The 22,960-nt window shown below is 43.8% G+C and overlaps 1 protein-coding gene across 2 annotated transcripts in view; it reads left to right on the top strand.

The window, feature by feature from the left end:
* Positions 1 to 20,427, top strand: part of LOC105918755 (homer scaffold protein 1) — a 31,293-nt gene extending 10,866 nt beyond the window's left edge. Inside the window, exons 2-10 of one of the 2 annotated variants that reach the window (XM_012853909.3) lie at positions 6,466 to 6,622; positions 10,031 to 10,162; positions 10,240 to 10,332; positions 11,179 to 11,232; positions 15,755 to 15,897; positions 17,743 to 17,902; positions 17,981 to 18,091; positions 18,199 to 18,279; positions 19,053 to 20,427. In XM_012853909.3, the coding sequence (XP_012709363.2) occupies positions 6,466 to 6,622; positions 10,031 to 10,162; positions 10,240 to 10,332; positions 11,179 to 11,232; positions 15,755 to 15,897; positions 17,743 to 17,902; positions 17,981 to 18,091; positions 18,199 to 18,279; positions 19,053 to 19,241 (1,120 nt within the window). In that variant the 3' untranslated portion in view covers positions 19,242 to 20,427. The remainder of the gene's footprint in view (positions 1 to 6,465; positions 6,623 to 10,030; positions 10,163 to 10,239; positions 10,333 to 11,178; positions 11,233 to 15,754; positions 15,898 to 17,742; positions 17,903 to 17,980; positions 18,092 to 18,198; positions 18,280 to 19,052) is intronic. The other variant, XM_012853910.3, reaches the window with a different exon arrangement.
* The last annotated feature ends 2,533 nt before the right edge of the window (positions 20,428 to 22,960 follow it).

Here is a 22,960-nt window from a genome sequence, read left to right on the forward strand (position 1 = left end):
AGAATGGACTTGGAGCTGGGCTTTTGGACATTAAATATAACAATATGGATAATATTGATGTTGCAACAAAAAGTTACCCAAAAGGTCATGATTTGTTGCAAAAGCACACCGAACTCTTTTCTATGTGACACCGAGCTTAAAACAAACGGGCAGTTTTGCGCAGCTCACAGTTTCTCTCTGTGCCTGCTGGAGAAGCAACGGCTCCAGGTGCTCAACTAGCTCATCGTACATACTACTACCGTATTTTTTTGGACCATAAGGCACACCAAATTATAAGGCACGAAGTGAATTAATGTGTCTGTGTGTCTTTGTCCACATATAAGGCGCAGCGGATTATAAGGGGTACTAAATATTCTTCCCAAGTGTGTAATACCACTCTGCTCCTTCACGTACACCGCTCTCTCTCCTGAGAGGGAAAACTATCCGTCTCTGTTGGGAGGACAGAGTAGTTGGACTACACTGCCCTGTTTCTAACATAAGGTCAAAATAACATAACTTTTATATTGAATTAACTTACTATTACTTACTATTACTTACACAGTGTACTGTAATGTTTTGAATATCCATTGAGTGGAGCGGCTTAGTTGCTAACCAAAGTCGTACCTACACATTTTAACAGATTTTTGAGCGCATTGTACCACATAAACTGTCAGAAAGCACAATGGTAATCATATATAAGGCGGACCATTCATTTTTATGAAAATTTAAGGATCTTTAAGTGTGCCTTACAGTCCGAAAATACGGTATCCATTCCTCAGCTTTGTCCGACTGGCAAACAGTGTAGGAAATGTGGTCAATAAGTGCGCTACACAATGACAGGCAAACAATATGCGCTCATACGCCCGAGTATGTAGGAGCCTTTAGAGTCCTCAAATTTTCTTATTTATCATCGGCTTAATGGTAGCGAAGCTAATATTTTTATTACCACTGATGGTGACAAATTCAACCTCTAAGTGTAACTGTGTCGCCAAGTTGGCTACTTTGGTTCAGCCTCCAAATGAGGCTGAGGTGCATATCAGTCAGGAGACAAAATAAGAGAATACTTGCAAAGTGGAATATGCAAAAATAAGAATGTGAAAACAAAAACTGTTGTTTTTGACTACTGTATTGTTTTTGGGTTTGTTTGAAGCCAAAAGTAAAATTGGATTATAAACTCTATTAATTGCTCGGGTCTTTTCCTGCTGGCAGTGTTTTTTTTAATCAGCAGCAGTTTGCTGACATGCTAGGCTAACATTAGCATGTTTACACTTTGTTTAGACGGGACTTGATGATAAATTGGCTGCTAACGTGTTTCAGGTTGTTTGGAAACCTCTAGGTTTGTTAGATCAACAATACTGTTTGGCAAGCCATGCACGTGGAAATAGGCCGCGATTGTTAAAGATTGGCTGCATGTCTGGAGGTACAGCGGTCACAATCCTAAACGGTTAAACAACTATTGATAAATGAGTCTCAGCAAGGACTTCTTGGTATGGATCGTTTAAAAAAATGCTCTGTGATTTCAGTTTTTTTTTTTGTGTAAGTAAATTAATCCAAATTAAAATCTGTAATCCCTTAACAGCAATAGGCTTATTTTAAACATAACTTTAGAAATTTCTCAGTTTGATATTCTTGCAAAAATTGAAGCAGAGCAAAGCAAAAAGCAGAACATCATGTGTTCTCTAGTTACAGTTATAGAGTCCTTGCCTTTTTAATCCAAGGCCTTGTGAGCCGTTCATCCATAGCTTTGCTTGGAAGTCATCCAGTGGCAGCTGATCTCTGTATGTTAGCACAGGTTGCTTCCAGGTCACCTTAGGCATCGCTGCCTCTCTCTTCACGTGAGCGCACGGGCTGCCGGTCAGGCCCGCCATGAACTCGCTCACACATGTGAGACGGAAAGCTGTAGCCCATTTTTTATTTTTATTTTTTTTGTATCCAGTTTCATTCTGTTCAGGTTCAGCTGTCATACAAATATGGAGGTCGAACCCAAATGATTTGGTCGTCTTCAGTCGTTCTGCCATTGATTTTGATCCTAACCCTTCTTCTTTCTCTGCTGCACTCCTCAAACAATTCATAGCCGTCATGATCATCGTTTTCTGCTTCTTAGATGCGATTAGATGCATCTTTTGCTTTTTAGGTGCAATTTGAGAATGGTCCATATGTTGCTGCCCTTCTTTGTCATGCAGCTCTCAGTGGAGAATACTTTATTTATCTAACGTTTTTATGAACACACTGCACAGTGACATAATGCGTGTAAAGTGTGTCATGCATTTGTATTAAACCCGGCTAAATAGAGTCCAGCTGTGGGTAGCTTATGCTCAGTTTTTGCAGCTGTTGTGTGAAGGCCTTTTTAAAAGGTTTAATGGAGAACAAATGCCGTCATGAACACCAAGGAAGACAGCAGACCTGTGAGAGATGAAGTCGTAGAGAAGCGTAAAGCAGGGTTGGGTCATAACAAATGATCCCAAGCTTCGGCCATCTCTCAGAGCTCCTTTATCTGGAAAAGAGGATGGCACAACTGCAGACTTACCTGGACACGGCCGTCCACTTGAACCGCCACGAAGGGGAAGCGGTCTCTGGAGGAGCTGCAGGGACCCGCAGCTCAGATCGGAGAATCTGTCGCTGACAAATATTAGTCATGTACTCCACAAATCTGCCTTCAGTCCCAGAGTGGAAAGAGGAAAACCGTTGTTTAAGAACGGCAGACGAAGTTCTGTTTGCAGTTTGCCACAGGCTAGCTGCCAGCTTCTCTGGTCAGACGAGGCCGATATTGGGAACTTTTTGGCCCGCGTGCAAAATGCTGTGTGTGGAGGGAAAGTCTCACTGCAAGTCACTTTCAACACACCGTCGCCAATGATGAATGTGGTGGTGGTGGTGGTGGTGGCATAATGGGGTGGGGGGGGGGGGGACTTTCTTCAACAGAGACAGAGAAGCTGCTCAGAGTTGATGGGATGATGGACGGGGCTGGATACGGGGCTGGATACCAGCTGTTAAGGGCAGCAGGACAACACTGTCAGAACTAGCATGGAGAGGTTTAGATCAAAACATATTAATCTGTTACAATGGTCTAGTCAAAGCCCCAGAACTATATGCATTTGAGAATCTGTTACAATAATTGAAAAATGTACAATTATATCGGACGGGGAGCGCCCAGTAAGACCAATGGCCAGAAACCCTCGGTCTGTAGACGTCCAAAGCTGCCAGAGGCAAACCCTGTAAGAGTGTAGAGAAATCTTTCTGCTCTCAAGCACTGACTCGGTGGAGCTGAATACAAACGCTTGCCATTCTTTGGTGTGAATACTTTTGGAGGGCACTGTGCAGAAACAATTTCTAAACCCGCGTCGTCCGGCTGGCTCAGCCTGTGTGTCACTTTGCAACATGACATTTGAAGGAGTTTGGGTGTTAAACATGTTTGTGCATAAACGGCAGAAAGCTCTCCTGCCTACGTGTGTGTCCTCTAAGCCCCGATACCTCCGCTGCTTCTCTGGTCAGGAGGAGTGACTCCGTTCCCACATTTGATTTGTGTTTGTTTTTTCAAACCCTTGCATTTGCTGCTTGTGTTCGTTTTGAATTGTTTGAGCAGTCATCAGCTGTAGCAACATGGCTGACGTGTCTTCTGCGAAAGTCAGAGATGCTTCAGTGGTGCAAAAGCAGGCATGATTTTTTTTGCCTCTGCTGCCAGCGCTTTGGCTAAAGCAGCAGGGCATATATGGAAGGGAAGACAGTTGAATTCTTCGGTACAAAGAGAGCTGAAGATGAGGTTCTGGGCCACAGATGATTAAGATGAACAACACTTCATAGAGATTGCAGAGTACTGTTGGTTTTCCATCTTCACCATAGATTGGTTTGGGGGGGGGGAGAAAGGGCCGAGACGTATGCAGATTATGTGAGATAATCCTTCATCCAGATGTGGAGGAGCAGGGGATGCTTGTGGAGGCTGAGTGGGAGCGGTTCAGAGCTGAATCAGCTGGACGGGCTTTAGTCCTGCAGTGCACTCGCCCCGCGTCCAGTTTACGCCACGACTTTGGTCACTTCAGCCTAATCACCTTTTTTATTTGTTTGTCCGTCTGCTGAACGCAGCCAGAGCCCCTAACGAAGCCTCGCTTTGTCTCTACAGCATAGTTTCACGTTCCGGACGTTATTTTCAGGCGTCACTCTTACTGGCCAATGCAGATTTTCTTATATTGACCTATTAGGGCTGCGACTAACAATTATTTTAATGTTCGGTTAAAGGCCCGGTAAATTTTTCGATTAGTCGATGTATCGGACAACAAAAAAACATGTTTAATTTACACCTCTTTCCTCTAAAATAGAACATTTGGACTGACAGAGAAAATAAGTGCATAGAAAACACAGGTTGCTTCTTAGGTGTTGTGTTACAATAATATTAATTAAATCTTTTAGCTTCAAATAAAGAACTTTATGTTGACCAGATTGTAAAACTGCGATGTCAAATGTGGTTGGGATGCGCCTGGCTGTTGTGCCAGTGCACCTTGGGGAATCGGGCATCGGACTAGTTAAAGCGCTGTACAAGAATGAGCCATTTACCATAACTGCGCAACCAGAGCTGATCCCCTCCCACCCGACAATCAAGCAGACCACCAGCCTATTTGATAGACTGTTTCAGCACAAACTGCATTTTATGGAACAGCTGCATACTACATTTACTGGTATGTATTTTTCTTCCAAGGACGTTTATATCTTCTATAAGCGTTTCCAATTTGGCTTTGAAGAGTCAAAAAGGGTGTTAGATATTTCATATTTAGTTTTTCTTCTGAGGGTTTCACATTTTTGAGGGTGTCCTCGAAACATGCTTATTTTTTGTGTTTTGTTTTTTTTAATTTTTTATTTGGGTCTGCTTCTTGGTGTCACCAAAATGTCATTATGGTTACTACTACTACCTACTACTACCACATAATAATGCATCTTGATTCCTGAAAAGTTCGTTAAGAGCCCTGCTCCTCTCTCGCATACAGTGTCTTCACTCAGACTTTGTCGGCAAATTAAAACTTGAAGCTTAATCAGCGAATTATTGTCATCAGTCAATCAGAATGAAATTGTATCCCTGAGCCAATCAGCGTCCATCTAAACACGTGTTCCGATTATGTCTTGAATTCACTGCACACGCTTGTGGAGGATGGGGTGGCTGGGCTCTGAGGGATGATGTTTTCCTCCCGCTCCCTCATCCTGTAACTTAGGAACAGCAGCAGCATGAGTTGCTGACATTTTTAGTTTAACCGTGATAACATCTTAACCGGTCCCAGAACCCGGTGCGGGTCCATTCTATATGCTCAAAACATCCAGAACCAACGCACCGTCTGTTGTTGTTTTATTGCCCCTCACATCTGCAGAAGTATAAATTTGACAATCCTGCGAATGTCAGAGTTTCTACTCCGAATAAAGCTTGGTGCCAGTAAACGCACGTCATGATCGGATCATTTGATTTTGAGCCCATAAACGGTGCATTCAGAATTGGCTTCCTTTCTTTCAATCCGAACGCATTTGGATCGATTAGGGAATTTTGCGCATGTGACCATAGCTACTGTCATTAACCAGCCCCTTTTATTCCAGATTGGAGATTTTGGAGGAGTTATTTATTTTCTACCATTGTCTGGCTTTCTTTTAAGAGTTCCTTCAACTTGGACACAGTCCAGAAAACACAGCCGAACTTCTTAGTCTATAGGAGTAGCTGCTTATTACTTTAATCAGTCAAATGTTCTGCTTTTCGCCTGTAACGGCCATGCTGGACAAAATACACCACAGCAGGTGACTCTTTTAAGGCTCTTACGGTGCCGTCACCGTCAGTCGCCACCTCAAAGGTGAAGTACGGGAGTGGCAGCATCATGCTGTGGGGCTATTTAGGTGCACTTCTCAAAATAGATGTCGTCATGAGGACAGAAAAGCAGACATACTGGGACAAGGGCTCTAAACTCATCACCAAATCAGTTCCAATGTGGCTTAAGGACAACAAAGTTCATCTCTTAGAGCAGAGCTCCACAGGACATTGAACTTCTGCAATATCACGTTTACTTATTTTCCAGCCCTGTTTTAGAGGGGCCACCTCAAAGCCCCGATCCTCAGTGGGTTATGGGCTGAGCCGAGAAGGCGGCCCAAAAACCTGACTCTGTTGCACCGGTTCTGTCTGGAGGAATGAGCCAAAATCACAGAAAACCACAGAGAAGCTTGTGGGGGGAAACCAAAAAATGTTTAAAAGGAAGCTCCGCCATAAACACTAAAAAAACAAATGTCAGCCTGGATCTGGAGAAAGTAATAAGGGGAAAATGTTTCTAAAGATCTCTCACGATTCTGGCGATTGGCAAACAGAACCAATGCCACCGAACTGAAACAGAACCGGCCTCGTCTCATTTAATGCCAGACAGCGCGGAGGAAAGCTCGTCTTGTCATGCAGTCTCACGTCTTGACTTCAGAAGGCGAGGCCTTCGTCAGGACGCTGATTGCTTTCCTTTCTTCCCCCCCCCTCTTGTGCAGTGAGCAGCCCATCTTCAGCACGCGAGCCCACGTCTTCCAGATCGACCCGAACACCAAGAAGAACTGGGTTCCCACGAGCAAGCACGCCGTCACGGTCTCCTACTTCTTCGACAGCACCAGGAATGTGTATCGGATCATCAGTCTGGACGGCTCCAAGGTATGTGCAGCAGTACCTGGTGTGACGGGAGGCAGCGAGCCTGGAGCCGGGCTCCTCGGACTCTCTCCTCCCGATGACCCTATTATTTTGCCGACAGCCTTTTCATTGACGGGAAAAGTTATCTTAGCTCTCCGTTAAAAGTTGAATCTCACCAGAGCGAATAGAGTTTGCCTGCAGCATGCCTGCTTGCCGCGCCTCTCGGCTGGGGCCTAGTTGAGGCAGTCAGGCCTCTGATATGTATGCGGCTGTGATTATTTTAGTCCTGACTGAGGCACAGCGCTGGAGTTTGCACAGTTATGTAAGAGCTTCTCCGGGTGACTGGCGTCGCCGTCGAACCAGAGAGTGAGCTTCCTTCTGCTGGAAATAGCCGGCGAGCTGGTGGGCTGGAGCCCAGGGGCGTTATTACCCTGACGACAACACGTCCCGTCGCCGGAAGCGGAGGTCGCACCACGGCGAAGCTTTCTGCTCGTGATGCTCCGTGAGTTACAGGGAGCGCAAACTTATGAAGAAAGGAAATGATTTCTGTCTGTTTGTTCACTAGTGGGCAGACCAGACCCTCAGGAAGATCTTTGAGGCCCTACCCTCTCTGATCTAATGAGCATCTAACTGAGCATGTAGCTCTAAACAACAAAATAAAGATAATTTTTCTCTCTGACTTGAACTGACGTTAAAGTTGTGTTTGCTGCCCTCGTGTGGTCAAACAAAGTAAAACAACAACGGAGCAATAAAACTTTTAGTCTAAGCAAAAATACAACTAATGTCAACTATTGATGCGTTCAAAGCACTTTTTTAATTTGTGCACAGCACACAGATCCTTAATATCAGATTTATCAGAATTTAAAATAGTCCGGTTCAATAAGCTCCTATTCAGGCCAGTTTCAAGGTTGTAAAAGTTAAAGTTCCAAAAAAACATCCCTGAAATTAAAAGTTTAGGATTCTCTTTTTTTTTTTTTTCTTTTTTTTTTTTTACTTTTTCCACAGATTGTTTGTATGAAGCTGTGTATCCCGTAGCTTACACTGTCATCCATGTCTTACAAACCATTCGTCCTTAATCTTGGGAGCTGAGCAACGTGGCGTTAGAAAGTTACAAACTCCACTGCAGTCTATCGTCCTTTTGAGCATAAATGTGAATCTGGAGCAGGTGGTCAGGAAACAATACAGGGGGGCCAAGCAAATCTTGATAACACGCCCCATAAAACAGACCCTAGACCAGTGAGGAGTAAACCATATCTTTATATATACCAGTTTGGGCTTCTTTTAATGAGATCAATCCATCGTCTGTAGCCACTTATCCATGAAGGGTTGTGGTGGGGCTGGTGCCCATCTCTAGCGGTCAGGGGCCGGTACATCCTGTATAGGTCGCCAGTCCGTCACAAGGCAACACAAAGACATACAGGACAAACAACCATGTGTACCTAAGGGCAACTTTAGAGTAACCAACTAAGCAGTCGTGTTTCTGGACTGTAGAAGGAAGCTGGAGTACCCAGAGTAAACCCACAAATGAACAAGGAGGACGTTCATACTCCACGCACAGACACCAGGTGGGACCCGAGGTTCGAAACAGGAACTTCTTGCTGCAGGTCCTGCAACCGTTCTAAAAACTTCCTAAAAAAATCAAGGTTTGTTACTAATGGAGCTTATTAAAGAAAATCGGCCTGTTTCAAATATCACAAAAGTCTTGAGGATATTGAATCTAAAAATGGGAAAAACTAAACGGGAAGAAGAAATATTCTTAGAATATGATAAGAAAGCTCATTTTATGTTTCAAACAGTTTTATTGAGGAATCAGATATAAAAACTGAAATAACAATACAAATATGTCCTCTTTTTTGTGAATATGAAACATAAAGACAACACAAAATAAAAACAAAACAAAAGTGGCATAACTAAACAGGAACACTTAAGACCCACCCCCAACCTTTTTCCCTAGGACTTACATCTTGTCACACAAGGAATCAAATCAGTTTCTCTTCAAACAAAGTTATCAATATATTGCCAAAGAGTTTGCCAAGTTCTATCAAATCACTTTAAGTTATTTGCTAGTGAAAACTGTATTCTTTCCAGATTTGAGAGCCTTACCAGTTCCACCAGCCACATTTTAACCGACGGGACCTCTGATTTTTTTCCAGAACATCAACACTAGCTTTTTTCCTATAATAAAGGCATAAGATAAAAGTTGTCGTTGGTATTTATTAAATTGAGAAAGCTGAACTGAAACTGCAAGTACAATCAGAAGTGGGTCCAGCTTCAATTCTGTACTAAGCATATCTGATAAAGTTTTGAATAAGAAGAAAGCTCATTTAAAAAAAACAAAAACAAAGTAAATTCTTTTTCTTTACATTTTGCTTTTGCAGGTTTTGGTGTGGAACCAAACCTTAAATGTCAGTCTGCAAATCATTGGTAGTCTCTGCTTTGTGACTCAGTGAACACTGACTAACACAATCTAATCCAGCACCAACGTAATCGCCTACAGGAAGCCGGCCTATTTATATACACTTTGTCATTTCAGCCTGTGCGTTTAACAAAGTAAGTGAGCTGGTACCCAAGGGGGAGGGGGGTCCAGCTGCAGCCCCAGAAGGTAAAATACATGGCATCAGGAGTCGAGTCATGCGGTCACCCGGCTGTTAGCGAAGCACCTGACACTCGGATCAGTCAGCAGACACTGACACCAGCACCAGCCCTATAGTGGTCACCCTGTGGGTCTGCATGAGGCTGTCAGGCAGCACTGCAGCCTCCTGCCATGCGGTACAGTGGCCTGGTGATGATGAAACCGACGGGTATCAGCGGCTTTCCACAGACCTCCTGATGCAGAGAGTAAATATTTCTGTTCTAGCTGACTTAAATGGTATGAAACATGGAGCACAGGCTGCTGTTGTGATTCCAAACCATCGAACTGCTTCAGTTTGCACTTTATGTGTTAATTAGTATTTTAGACTTTCAATTGTTTTATTACAGTATTATGTTTATCTGCTAGTGGCAGGTTTAAAACACTGTTAAGCTGTTATGTGTGTGTGGGGGGAGGACAAAGAAATCTAACCTCGTTCAAATCGAAGGATAGGGGAAAGTTTGTGTCTTTTTAGCTGCTGTTTCCTGAAGGAAGCTGGGGAAACTGAAGATTTCAGGACCTTTTTTTTTTTTTATGCAAGAGTAAAGGAGAGACACGTTGAAAGCGGCGGGAGAACAATCGACTCGGACCTCAACACCCAATAAATCGAGCTAACTATACCAGTAGACCCAGAGTGGCCTCCCACACTGATCAATGGCATTACAGCCAGCTGGACTCAATTAGAAGCTCCTTATTGACAGCTTCCTGTGTGCTAAACCCGCAGCATAAAAGGCCCCAGCAGCGCCGGTGGCCTCCCTCTGATAAGCCGGCCCCCCAGTAATGTCCGTTGTCGCCCTCCGCAGGCCATCATCAACAGCACCGTCACCCCCAACATGACCTTCACCAAGACGTCGCAGAAGTTCGGGCAGTGGGCCGACAGCCGGGCCAACACCGTCTACGGCCTCGGCTTCTCGTCGGAGAGCCACTTGAGCAAGGTGGGGGACTCGCACCGTTGCTGCTTTGGTTGGGTTTCCAACAGCGCGCCAGAGTCAAGCGGCTCGTCTCCTTTCAGTTCGCAGAAAAGTTTGCCGAGTTCAAGGAGGCGGCGCGGCTGGCGAAGGAGAAGTCGCAGGAGAAGACGGAGCTCACCAGCACTCCCTCGCAGGTAACGGGCACGCTGTGTGCGAGCTGGCGGTGTAACCGTGTGTGTTCAGCTGTAGAAGCCACGTTACATCAGTGGCTTGCAAAAGCAACTGAAACCCCTGAATTTTTTTTATTAATTTTTTTTAATTTTGGCACGTTACAAGCCCAAACTTGGATGTATTTCATAGAGATTTTATGTGACAGAGCAACACAGAAAGGGAAATGAAGGGAAAAGGATCCAATGTTTCCCTAAAAGCCCCCATAACTCTGATACTACAAAAAAAAAATTAAAAGCATCCCGGCTGGACAAGGAAAACATTAGTGAGGAAAGCTGTCAGAAGGGTCATGGTAGCTGCAGAGAGGCAAAGAATCAACCCAAACCTGTACTCTCCATAGATTTGGCCTTTACACAGTAGAAAGAAAAAAAAGTCATTGTTAAAAGAAAGAGAAAAGAATTCCCGATAGCTGTTTGCCCACGAAGGGGACATGGGAAACATGTAGAAGGAGGAGTTCTGGTACGATAAGAGCCAAATGTAACCTTTCAGTCTTAATGCAAAAAGCCATATTTGTCTGAAACCTAAGAATACTCTACCCTTGTTGTGAGACACGGTGGCGGCAGCATCATGCTGCGGGGATCCTTTTCATCTCCAGAGCTAGTCAGAGATGGCGCTCCCCATCCCATCCTATGACATACATCGATGTTTGTGGTGGTGGTGAGGGGGAAAAACGTGAAACTGTTTTAAGGGTCTGAATGATTCTGCGCGGCTCCTCGGTCAGCTGCGTGTCGTCCTTTTACGCGGTTCTGTTTGAGATGCCAGGCCGTCCTGTTGAAGCTCCTTTGTTTTCTCTCCAACGGCTTTCTTCTCAGGGCGGCGCTGTAAAAAGGAATGTGTTGCCTGTCAACAAACCCGGTAAAAAGAAGGTAAAACCAGCTTGGCCAATCCTCCTTTTTCGTCTTTTCCTTCAGCTTTCCCCTCGGTTTCTAGAACCTGGTCCCTGTAGCTGTTTTCAGGACATGGGGCAGTCTTTCCTCGTCTGTTGTGAGAGTGATCCGGTAGAAACAAACCCCCGCAGACCCCTCTCCGGCTCCTCTCTCATCCTTTTGTTTACACTGACCTTACACTCTGGTAGACGCCATCAGTCAAATCTTCAGGTAGGATACGTTTTTTGCTGAAGATGCAGTCAGTTTTTTTATTTTTTATTAATCTTAATAATTATTCCGTCTCTCTGACATATTGGGGGCACTGAAGGCGTTGTGTCGTTCATATTCTGGAGTTTAATGTAGTAGGCTAGCTTCCTGCTAACTTTGGATGGTGGGGGGAAAAAGTGGGCCAACCGAAGCCCGGCGCCGCCAGAGTTTTGCCGACCTCGGCGTTTGGGTGCGCCAGTCAGCAGATTCAGCTGACCCGCCACGCTCGGTGGCCACACAGCTGGGTGTCACATGAGCACGCGACGGCACACGGGCATTTTACGATCAGCTGCCGCGAGCTCGGTTTACAGCCACAGCAGGAGACACCGCTGTGGAAAATAAAGTATACCACAGAGTCTTGCTTCCCTGCTTATGATTAGATCAGGTTTCTGTCAGCTGGTCGTACGCCTAATGGTACAAGACGCGTGTTTGCTGGCCCTGAAGTAATTGATTAAACAGATGCTGTTTCATCGTTGTTATTATTTATCACATTAAAGTTAAGTACACTTTAACAGCTTGTGGCAGAAAGCCGGTGTAGCGGCCTGCTGGTTCTGCTTTCGAAGTGACGCTCGTTTCCCTTAGCCTGACTGGCGGCGGACCAAAAGGTTGGCGGAGAAGGCTGTGAGGCTCTGCTCCTGCTGCGGTGGGAGCGTCCCGTCTCTCTCCTCAGCACGGCGCTCTTGTCTGCAGCTGAGATCCTGGAGGGGAGCGATTTTGTCTCAGTCTCACCAGGCGAAGTCACCAAGAGATCTGTACTCCTGAGGACCGTAACGCTAATCCCTCCTGCTGAATGCTTTCTGATGATGAGAGGTGTGTGCGCAGAAGCTCCTTTCCATCTTTTTGTCCATGTCGAGCACCAAATTTTCTGCCCCAGCCTTGGAGCTGGGTGACTTCTGTCTTCTACATTTATTTATTGTTCCCAGGAATAAGACCCACCTCTGTGCTGTCGCCTACAAATTAAATGATCTCCCCTTCCAGTATCTATTGCTTAGGTCGTGCCTGTCTTCAAATCAAAAGCATGGTGCTTAGAGTGAATAAAGCTTAAAATCCATATGAAAGTTTTATTACATTTACACAAAACACACAAATATTTTGGGGAATACAACATAGCTCAATTCAAAGCAAACAATGAGGGAAATGGTCAGATTTGTTTTCACATTTTCCGTTATAAAGGTTAACTTTAAAAACTGGAAAATACTTAAAGCGTCAGCTTCCTTGTGAGCTAATATATGTGCAGTTACTGTCTCTTGGTGTCTGTGCTGCACGGAGTTGACCGACCTCCTGCACCCCCCCACCCCCCTTTAACAAGGGTCTGCAACAGGTGGACTGTGGTCCAAGTCCGGACCGCTCAAGTACTCCATCCGGACCAGGAAGGATTTTCTGCCAAGCGTACATATTTTTGTGTCTCGCAAGTGGTTTTTGAACAGGCGCTGTCAGGACAGCTTCCAAACAGATGGGACGATAGCAGTCACTAAGCAAGCGGATCATTTCCGCTGCACACAGTGAGAGGGTTGATGGAGACCAGCGAGTTTGTTTTACCTGCATGGAGCTCTTCAAGGTCCGTCTTCCTGATTCGCTCTGAGGCTGTTGTCGTTGTGAAAAGCGGCAACATGAAGAGAGATTAATCAATCTAAAAATAAGCATTTTGAGGAGTGCTACCCGCAAAGGTCTGAGGCGAGGACATGAAAAGTGAATCATTTAAAGGGCCGGTACAAAAGGAGACGTGGTTGTTGTGTCGGGGGGCAAAGGAGGGTTCGCCGGGAGTCCAACGGACTTCAGGCAAACACAACAAGCGCCTAAAAGCCACATGGTGTGTGTGTGTAGCTCTCGGCGACACACTTTTAGATGGGCAAGAAAAGCAAGAAGCAAGAAAAGATTACGTAAATTCCTCAGTCATCCACATCTGCCACCAGGCGAGCGGAGCTGCTTCCAGGAGACGTGCAGGCACAGCAGGGCTAATGCTAAGGCGCCGTGGTTAGCGTTAGCAGTTGATTAGGCAGCAATTACTGACAATGACCAGCTTCCTCTCGGTCAGATTCTGTCCCAAAGACAGAGTTTTGTCGAGGACATCTGAGGTGCCACAGCACTAAAAACCCACACAAGATGTGGCATTTATTTAGCAATGCATTTGGCATATTTAGCAGCTATTTCCTCTTTTTCACTTTCTAAGTGAAGTGGATGCAGGTGAAGGAAATGAGCGGTTACTGCACTGCAATGCTCGATGGTTAAGCAAAGGACGAGCTTTAACACGCCTTTGGGTTAGTAGAGAGGAAAGAAAAGTGTTTCTGGTCCAGAACAACAACAATAGGCAGTTTTCATGAGCGTTCTCACCATTCTTTTCAACACGACAACTCACCTGAGTGAGCTAAATGTAAAACCGCAAGGCAAGAGCAACTCTGGGTGTGATTTGGTTGTCGCTGTCCGATCAGTCCGACTCCATACTGCTACTAGTTTTGAGTTTTATTTCTTGCACTAATTTTCAGTTCAGCGAGACACTTTGCGAAGTGAGGCAATCTAAAATTTACCTGACTCCGCCAGATAGATTTGCTCCGCATATCCATCTGGAAACCTTCCGTTGAAGTAATTTTGGGAAGGGGCGAAAATACTGGTTAGCTGATTGGCCTATGTTGGTGATAGATGGGCCAAATAAACCAATCAGATTCGTCGTCGCTCGTAACAGAGCGACGACGAAAACACAACCACAAGCCAAGCTACTCTTGCTGCTGCAGGTAAAGGCTCGTTAGCTCAGCAAATAAATACTCTGTAATTCTGATAAAACTTGCTCGATAGCCACGCTAACACTAGTTTCATCGGCTGAAGCCGCCATGTTGTTTAGACTGAACTGTCGATCTTCTCGTTGCGTCACACCTCAACCTGCCTCAAAGCCAACGCTGATTGGACGTTCGTTTGGTGAACGGCTCCAAATTTTCTTTAACGGAGAGTAGCCAGACTGATCTGCGAGTGAAACCTTGAAAGCTCGCGAGATCAGGATGGTCTCACGAGGCTAATCTAAAATGTCTATGTGTGAACGTTATGTGTGGCACTGTGGCTTTTTTGTGATGGGGCAATTTTTCCATAGTTGCAAATCTGCTCGCTTACATTGAGGATGAATAGCATCCCATGATCAAAGCCAAAATAATTTTCGTTTAAAAAATTATAATAAAATGAACTTAAACAAATAAAACTAAAAATAAGGAAATAAATCTGTATTGTGTTACTTTAATGCTCAGACCTGCACTGGGTACATACCTTGACCTCTAGCCTGAAATGTTTCTTTTTGTTGGTCCGGAGCCAAAGATACTGCTCAGTTACTGGCGAGTTTGGGGTGGTTGTCTTGTTGAAGCACCTGTTTCACGGGCATTTCCTGTTTGAGCCGGAGATAACATGAACTGGAGAAGAAATATTCTTACTTATCCATGATTCTTGGCCCATGAAAACAAACCAACACAAGAGTATTAGAACCACCCTCCCTGCTTTGAGTTGGTTGTTGGGAGTCGTCTGACAAACTATCCAAAGGCACCATCTTGCTTTTGTCGGTCCTTGAAATTTTTTTTTTTCTTTCTCCTTAGATTCCAGATTTCTTGAATCCTTTGGACTAGTGGCTCTCCATGTTCCTCTATATTATTTTTGGCTTCCATTCTAAAGCATTTGAGACGAGTTTAGTTGAGCAGTCTATACTTTTCTGTGCTTCAGTACGTGTTTTTCTTTCCCTCTCCTGTCAAAAGACGCTGTTCTCCTGAACAGCGTCTGGAACGACCCATTTGACTCGGAGGAATCCGTCGTAGCCAGGATGTAGCTACGCTCGCTCTACCGGGGCAAAGGCTCTCTCTGACTGAACACCACACTGCTGTTATTTTGAACTCCAGCCTTTCATTTAATGAAGCTCTTACACAGAATAAGCAGCATTTCCATGACTGCCAAGTCTGTTGCTTTGCTATTACTCCACTACGGCACATCTACCAGTAAATCATTTGCCATGTAGAGAAATAATTTCCGCCATAAACTGCGATCGATCTGTTTATTGATCTTGGTTTGCTATTTTTGTGAACACAAATTGATGTACTCATAATGATTTAAAAAAAGAACATTTGCTGCTTCTCCTATGTGCATTTTATATCACATTATCCTCTCCCATGTTATATATAAATATACTCTGTGACTTTAAGAAGTCAGAGGTGTTGGTGTTGTCTTTTGAGCTGCTGGATGCTTCATGTAACCATAATTTTCTTTTTTTCTTTTTTTTTTGCCAAAACAGGAATCGGCGCCAGGTGACCTCCAGTCACCTCTGACCTCAGAGAGCATCAACGGCACAGACGAGGACAGAGTCATAGCAAACACGCCCAAGCACACCGAAGCCAGAGCAGAGCCCTCCCAAAACGCATTACCCTTCTCTCACAGGTTAGCCTGAGCTAACTGGAACACTTTACAATGTGGTTGGTGCTGAACTGGGCAGCACAGCGAGGCGTCGTCAGAGTTAACGACAGTGGGCCGAGTACACATCCCTGACTTCTAGACGGACATCCTGGGGTCTGTTAGCGAGGGAAGAGTTCAGCTTTCCACCCAGTATCGGCTGGATGGTTGTATTTATGTCAATCATGTGGTCGGGTTTGCTTCCACAGGCACCAGAGAAAAGTCAGATTTTCTTTATGCTAAGGTCCTCAGTCGTGTAATCCGTTTTAAATATTATTTAGATTTATTGAATTCTTAATCTCCACCCTGACCTCAGAAGGAGACCAATAAATGCTGATAATCAGGTGTAAATCCAGAATTTTCTTTACGTAGTGTCTGCAAAATCTGGAAAAATGTGAGATTTAATTTTTTTCAAATCTGGGTAAAGTTGGGAATGGAATGATGTTTGAGCTGCCAGACCTTTTATTCCTTTTTCAAATATCTATAAAAAATTCTAATTCTGGAAAATAAGTGCCTATTTAGTCTGGTTATACGTGGAAGTAGCTGTTTGATGCAAACTCGTTTTAAAAAGGACAATTTACCACCTTTTTGTCATCAATACTCTCTTAGATTGGTGTTTACGCTGGAGCCATGGAGCTTAAACTAGGGCTGCTTTGGATACATGTTGATACCCTAATTTATGATATTTTTTGCTACAAAAAAATGATCAAATAATAGATTAAACCTTGGTAAATGTTTAAATTTATTCATTCACTTTTCACATTATTATAATTGAGTGGAAGTTGAAGCAAACTTTACCTTCAGCATATTTTATAATCTGATTCTGGCTGTGGTGATGATGATGATGATGGGGGGGGGGGGGGGGGGGGTTGACACATTTTGAAGCAGATTCTAGCCTGTCTTCATGAAACAAATCCCATGAGAACTCCTGCAGAGACGGTTGAGTCGAGCAGCTTCCTGCACAGGCTGGAGCAGTCTGGGAATTTATTTCAGTTTTTTCAGATTCTGAATAACAAACTGGAGAATGGGGGGGGGGGGGGGGTTTCAGACACTATACCCCATCACACCATCTAAAGGTTGTATCCCTCTCCCATCCTTCCTTCCTTGGGTACTTGCTTCTTTGTCAGTGTCCTTCCTTTCTTTCCTTCTCAGTATGCTCTCATCCTCACTTGTTAGTGTCCTTGTTCTTACTTCCATTTTCTGTCTTTATGGCCTTCCTTTCTCATTTCCCTTCTGATGTCCTTCCCTCCTTCATTTGTTCTTTTGGTCTCTCCTTTCGTCTTTTAATCCGTATCTTTCTTTCCTTTTGTTTAGTCCTTCATTGCTTCCTACTTGGGTTTGCCTTATGTCCTTCCACCCTTCTGTACATCTTATTCTTTTCCCTATCCTTCCTTGTTTCCTACCGCAATGGTGTCTGTGTCCTTCCCTTTTCACTTATTTTACTCATTACTTTCTGCCGTCCTTCTTTCTTTTGACCTTCCTTCCGTTCTTCCTTGTCTCCGTCTGTTATTCCTTGTCCTGCCTTTTTTTTTTAACTTGTTTTTAGTCATTTCTTCCTACCTTCATTCCTTCTTTTGTGTCTTGCCTTCCTTCCTTCCTTTCTTGTGTCATTCTCGTTTCCATCCATCACTCCTTGTGTTCTTCCTTCCGTCCGTCCCTTTTTGAAACCGTATCACGAGGAGATTTAGATTGACGGATTCAACGTTGGTCTGTGTTTTTGTCTTTGCGGGTTCTGGATTCACACAGCTGACGGTTTTGCCGATATTTACTGCAGGGCGAGCGCTCACCGCGTTCAGACCAGCTGCTAACAGCCGCCTTTCTTTCTGCCTCCAGCTCCTCGAGCATCAACAAGCACTGGGAGGCGGAGCTGGCGGCGCTGAAGGGGAACAACGCCAAACTGACGGCGGCTCTGCTCGAGTCCACGGCCAACGTCAAGCAGTGGAAGCAGCAGCTGGGGGCCTATCAGGAGGAGGCAGAGCGGCTACACAAACGGGTACGCCGCTGTGGCGACAAGCCGCCGACTCGCCAACCGGTTAGCCGTCGATTTACTTGGATGTTTCTTGTCTGGCAGGTGACAGAGCTGGAGTGCGTGAGCGGCCAGACGACGGTGATCAAATCTCAGAAAACGGAGCTTAACAGAACGATAGAGGAGCTGGAGTTGGCTTTAAAGGCCAAAGAGGAGGTAAGGAGCAGCTAAAGGGGGGGTTAGCGATATGAGGATGTAGTTTAACTCCAACTCAGTGAGGGGGGATAACGTCGCTAACATTTCTTTCCCCGTTTGACTTTTAGGAGCTGGAGAGACTTAAAGCAGAGGTGGAGAGTGCCAACGAGTTTAAGTTTCAAAAAGACTCCCTCACACAGAAACTAAAGGTGAGCGACACACGGACCGGACTGTGTGAGAGCCGAGAAACATCCGAGATAGCAGCGATATGGAAGAGCTACAGAGCCGCAGTTTTCTAGTTTGATGGAAAAGTTCAAGATTTAAGAGGAATTTTAAGTCTAAACGATGAATAAAATGTCAGCAACCTTGGCCAGCAGGAGGAAACGTTGCCAAAACTTCTCACCGCAAATACATATTTTGAGGGGAAAAAAAGCTATTCCAGCTATGTGGAAATGTCTCTGCACCCTTTAAGTCACAAATCAACTGTGATTAACCAGTCTGACATCCAGGCCTGATATCTTCCAGACTTTAATAGTACAGGTCTGACAGCACAGCAAAAATGGAACTGAAACAAGTAAGATTTTCTTGAAATGCATGAATTTGTCCTTGATTTGAGCATGTAAATAAGATTATCTACCAATGGAATGAGTATTTGACCCCTAAAATAAAATAATTAGATGTACTGCACTTGAAATAAGATGATGGAGCCAAGTTGTTCCTATTTTAAGTAAAATCTAAAATCTTATTCCATATGCAGATCATCTTATTTGCCGGCTCAAATCAAGGACAGATACACTCATTTCAAGAACATTTTACTTGTTTTTAGTTCAGTTTTTGCAGTGAACACAAAGTAGGCTGAAATATCAAAGAAAACTGAGCTGATGAGAAAACAAGACATTGACATCTATCAGTTTTGAAAGGGTTACATTTAAATACTTTTGGACTGCTCTGCCCATCAGAACCATCTTTTGTTTTTCGCCAGGAGTCTGAGTCGAGGAACCTGACGCTGGAGGCGCAGCTGAGCGACCTGGAGCAGCGTCTGGAGAGCAGCCAGCTGGAGCGGGAGGCCTACAGGAAGAGCCTGCGCTCTCTGCTGGAGCTGCTGGACAGCAAGATCTTCGAGCTGACGGAGCTGCGCGACACGCTGGCCAAGCTGCTGGAGGGCAGCTAGGGGAGCCGACAACGTCGCCGCCGCCGCCGACACGACTTGAAATCTCGACTTTTTTTCTTTTGTACATGTTAAGAGTTTACATGACTCCATGCATTAAGGGTACACAAACGTTGCCACTTCAGCGCACTCAGATGGTTTACAAACAGCCAAGTGAAGCCTTTTTCTTTGCTCCACTCTGGAAAACCTTCTCGTTCTAATTTAGATTTTTCACCACCACGATATGCTAGACGATGTAGCTTTGGCGCCACACTGGAGCCGCCTCGACTCCACGATTACACTTCAGTAGTTTCCACAGCGTTCACTGAAATCAGCCAAACGAGCTCCTCCGACCCGAGACGGATGTCTTTCTTTACTCGCGGGATTAAGAGATAATCATAAGGACTGCCACAGGAGGACGTGTGTTTGTCTTCTGTTCTTCTATAATCTATGAGCAATACACTAAAGGAGGGTCTGTGAACTCTTCTCCACTCTCACTTTCAGGTAATTTTCCTGCTCCTGCCGACTGGTTTGCACCACAAGCGATGCAGGATTTTATTCACTCTTGTTTTTTTTTGTTTCTCCCCTTCTCTTTATTTTGTGCGTGTGGGTGAATCAGATTGTTTCTTTCCTTTCTGTTTGATGCGTTTTGAAGTGCAATGGTTGAATCCTGTTTTTATTTATTACTAAAAAATATTTAGAAGAATAAACCTTGTAGGAATGCAAAAGGTGGTTTAATTTAATCGTTTGGTACGTGGCTGTGCGGTTTTGTTTCTGAGCGGAAAAGGAACGAACTCTTTTTTTTTTGTTTGTTTTTCTTTTGCCAAATACTGTTTTTCCTGTACAGATCTGAACTCTTGCTGATGTTGCCTTGGGCACCAAGATGCATCATGGTAGCTAACTGACGGTACGTTTGGGGTTTTTTTTTGGGTGAGGGATTTTTATTTTTTTTTTTTTCCTTGTGGGATTACCTGTTGCCAAAAATGAAAGAATATGCTACAGTACGTACACCTGCAGAACACTATTTAAGGGCTTGTTCCTGGTTCGGGTCAAACTTCAGGAGGATCTTAGCGGCAACTTTAAAAGGCGATGATGTACATTGTTGCTGAAAAGGGAGCTGAATAAGAAATTTAGACGTGGATGAAAACACATGCTGATAAAGACACAAATTGTAATTTTGAGTTTATATTAAAACCAAATCTGATGAAGATGGTGCTTTGGTCTCCTTTTGTTCTGATTATTCAGAAAAGTCACTCAGAGACTAGCAGTGTTCGCCCTTTCTTTGGTTTTAGAAACTAATAATGGGGACTGTTTAGGCTAGCTGTTGGGTGACTAGATTTAATAAAAGTTTCTGAGCCCAGTAGTGCTGGTGTGGCTCAGAAATAAACGTGTCCCAATCCCAGCATAAAAAAAAAACTGGATTTTAGTAAGAAATACTTTAAGTGTTAAAGAGTTTTAAGAGAAACAATCTGCCACCCACCTCAAAAATCAAAACCCACCTAACTTTTAGGGATGTCTGGATCCAATCCCAGTAGTCAGCTCGGGGTCCTGATTATGGCGGTTTTGAACTATATACATCGCTGTAGCTGACTGTGGTGTTGCCGTACCCCCAAAAAAAGTCAAAACCCATCTCCTGTATGTACTTTATGGTTTCTCTGACAATTATTGCAAAAGTCCAATAAAGTTTAGTTTTAATACAGAAATGTCAGCCTACTGAAAAGTATGTACCGTACAGCATATACACTTAATACTTGGTCTGGGTTCTTTTACTAGGAATGCTGAATAAATTGATCAGCCATATCCTGGGACTCTCCTCTGATCTTGGGTTTTGCTTTCCAATCTTCCATCATAAAATGCTGAGCCCATCTCCACTTGAGCACCTGTTCCGACCACATTTTTCCCCTCCACTCAACCTTCTGTTAATATACCTGGACATTAACCATTTAATGGTTTACCCAGCAGAGTGTGTCAGTGACTGTGTGCAGCTAAATGAGTGTATAAACGAATGTGTAGGACAAGACCAATGTTTCAGAGCAGCCTCGTGTAGCCTACTACTCTTTATCTCTGAGAAACAGAGTTTTGGGTTTTGATTAGCTGGAAGCTTCATTTCTACTCATAAAAATGAGTAGAAATAAGAGCCTGAATTTATTCCAGTGTGTATAATGAACAGGATCTCTAAAAGTTTCACTTCTTGGAAGAAACAGGTCAAATAAATGTAACTTTTTAATTCTACTGGAATTCACAAACTTCACCTAATGTTAAATGCCTAACAGATGTTACTGGAGGACTTTGCAGTCTATCACCTACATATTATATGTGAGGTCTGTTCCCTCTAAATACAGCATGCTTCCAAGGAAGTAATGGCACTTTGGTTCAGTCCTCTACTCAAACATTAGGTTTTCAGCTTTTAAGTTTAAATGAAAGTAGGACTCCCTTGGAGAACATCTTTAAACTCACACCCTATTAGCACAGCTAGTCTTCAACTAGATGAGTTTACAGTTTAAACTTAACATATTGGAACTACTGGTTGTTGTACCATTTTTTTATTTATTCATTCCATGGGAAAAAAATCTTGATAAATCATTTTTACCAAAATCACCGGTGGCATCATGTTGGTACCCTTAATTCCTTTAAAACAAATGTAACAAACATGTTATCCATATTTATCTTGCCACCACAAGGGGCAGCAAAATAAAAATAAAAAATACAATGAGCCCGTTTCTCTACCAAGGGGCCTCAAAGTCCTCAAATATGAGTCACTGGTTGTTTTGGCGGTGAAATTATTCAAAACATTTGACCTATCAACACAAATTGTTGCCCAGACACACACTTGTTTGTCTTGCTATGATTGTGAGGACTTTATACAGCCTAATCCTAAAACTATCCATTACATATTATGTAATGGATACCTGAGTTTAGGTTGGGTATGATACCTAACCTAAACTCAATTCACACAGACCTAAACCACATTAGTCCAGTTTGTGTAGTGAGGGACTTGGCAAAATGTCCAGTGTTGGTTGTTTGTCAAGAGTGGGTCCACACAACTGTAGCTATACGTGCCCACACCCACACGACCAGCTCCCATTTGCCAGTTTTCTGTTGAAATGAACCAGATATGCGTCACATTAAAGGCTGACAGCTTCATCATGGTATCGTTTACAGCCCGCCGTTGTAACAGGGGTGTGTAAACTTCCTGGAGCTGCTGTACAGTGTTGTTTTTTTTCTTTTTGTGCCACATTCTCATGTTTATATGCCAACCTCAGCTTAGTGCATAAATTGTTTCTGTTCCGCTTTTAAAAGGCTTCAAAAACTTCATAATGCAAGAAGTTTAAAACACAGAATTTTGGTGCTTTTAATATGAAAGGAAAAAAATAAAGATATTTGTTGGTTATGGAAAAACAGAGCAAAAAGGAATAAGAACTTTGTCAGGTACATTTAAAAAAAAAAAATCTTTAAAATATGAGGCTTCAATAAATATTTCAATACATTTAGGCATGTGGATACATTTCTCATGATTTACATTTGTTTACAGTATAAATCATAAAATGACTCCCCCCCCCCCGATCTTCATTATTGCACATACGTTGTGATGGGTTTGTCCTCCTCAGACCCGTCTCATGCAGAGGTTGGTAGAACGAGATGGCAGTGGAAAGAAACAACAATCTGTATCCCAAACGGGATTCTTATAAACCCATGAAGTGGGGAGAAAAAAAAAGCAACGAGGCAAACCCGAACGCGGCAGC

Source organism: Fundulus heteroclitus, chromosome 8, assembly GCF_011125445.2.
Source record: "Fundulus heteroclitus isolate FHET01 chromosome 8, MU-UCD_Fhet_4.1, whole genome shotgun sequence".
Lineage (NCBI taxonomy): Eukaryota > Metazoa > Chordata > Actinopteri > Cyprinodontiformes > Fundulidae > Fundulus > Fundulus heteroclitus.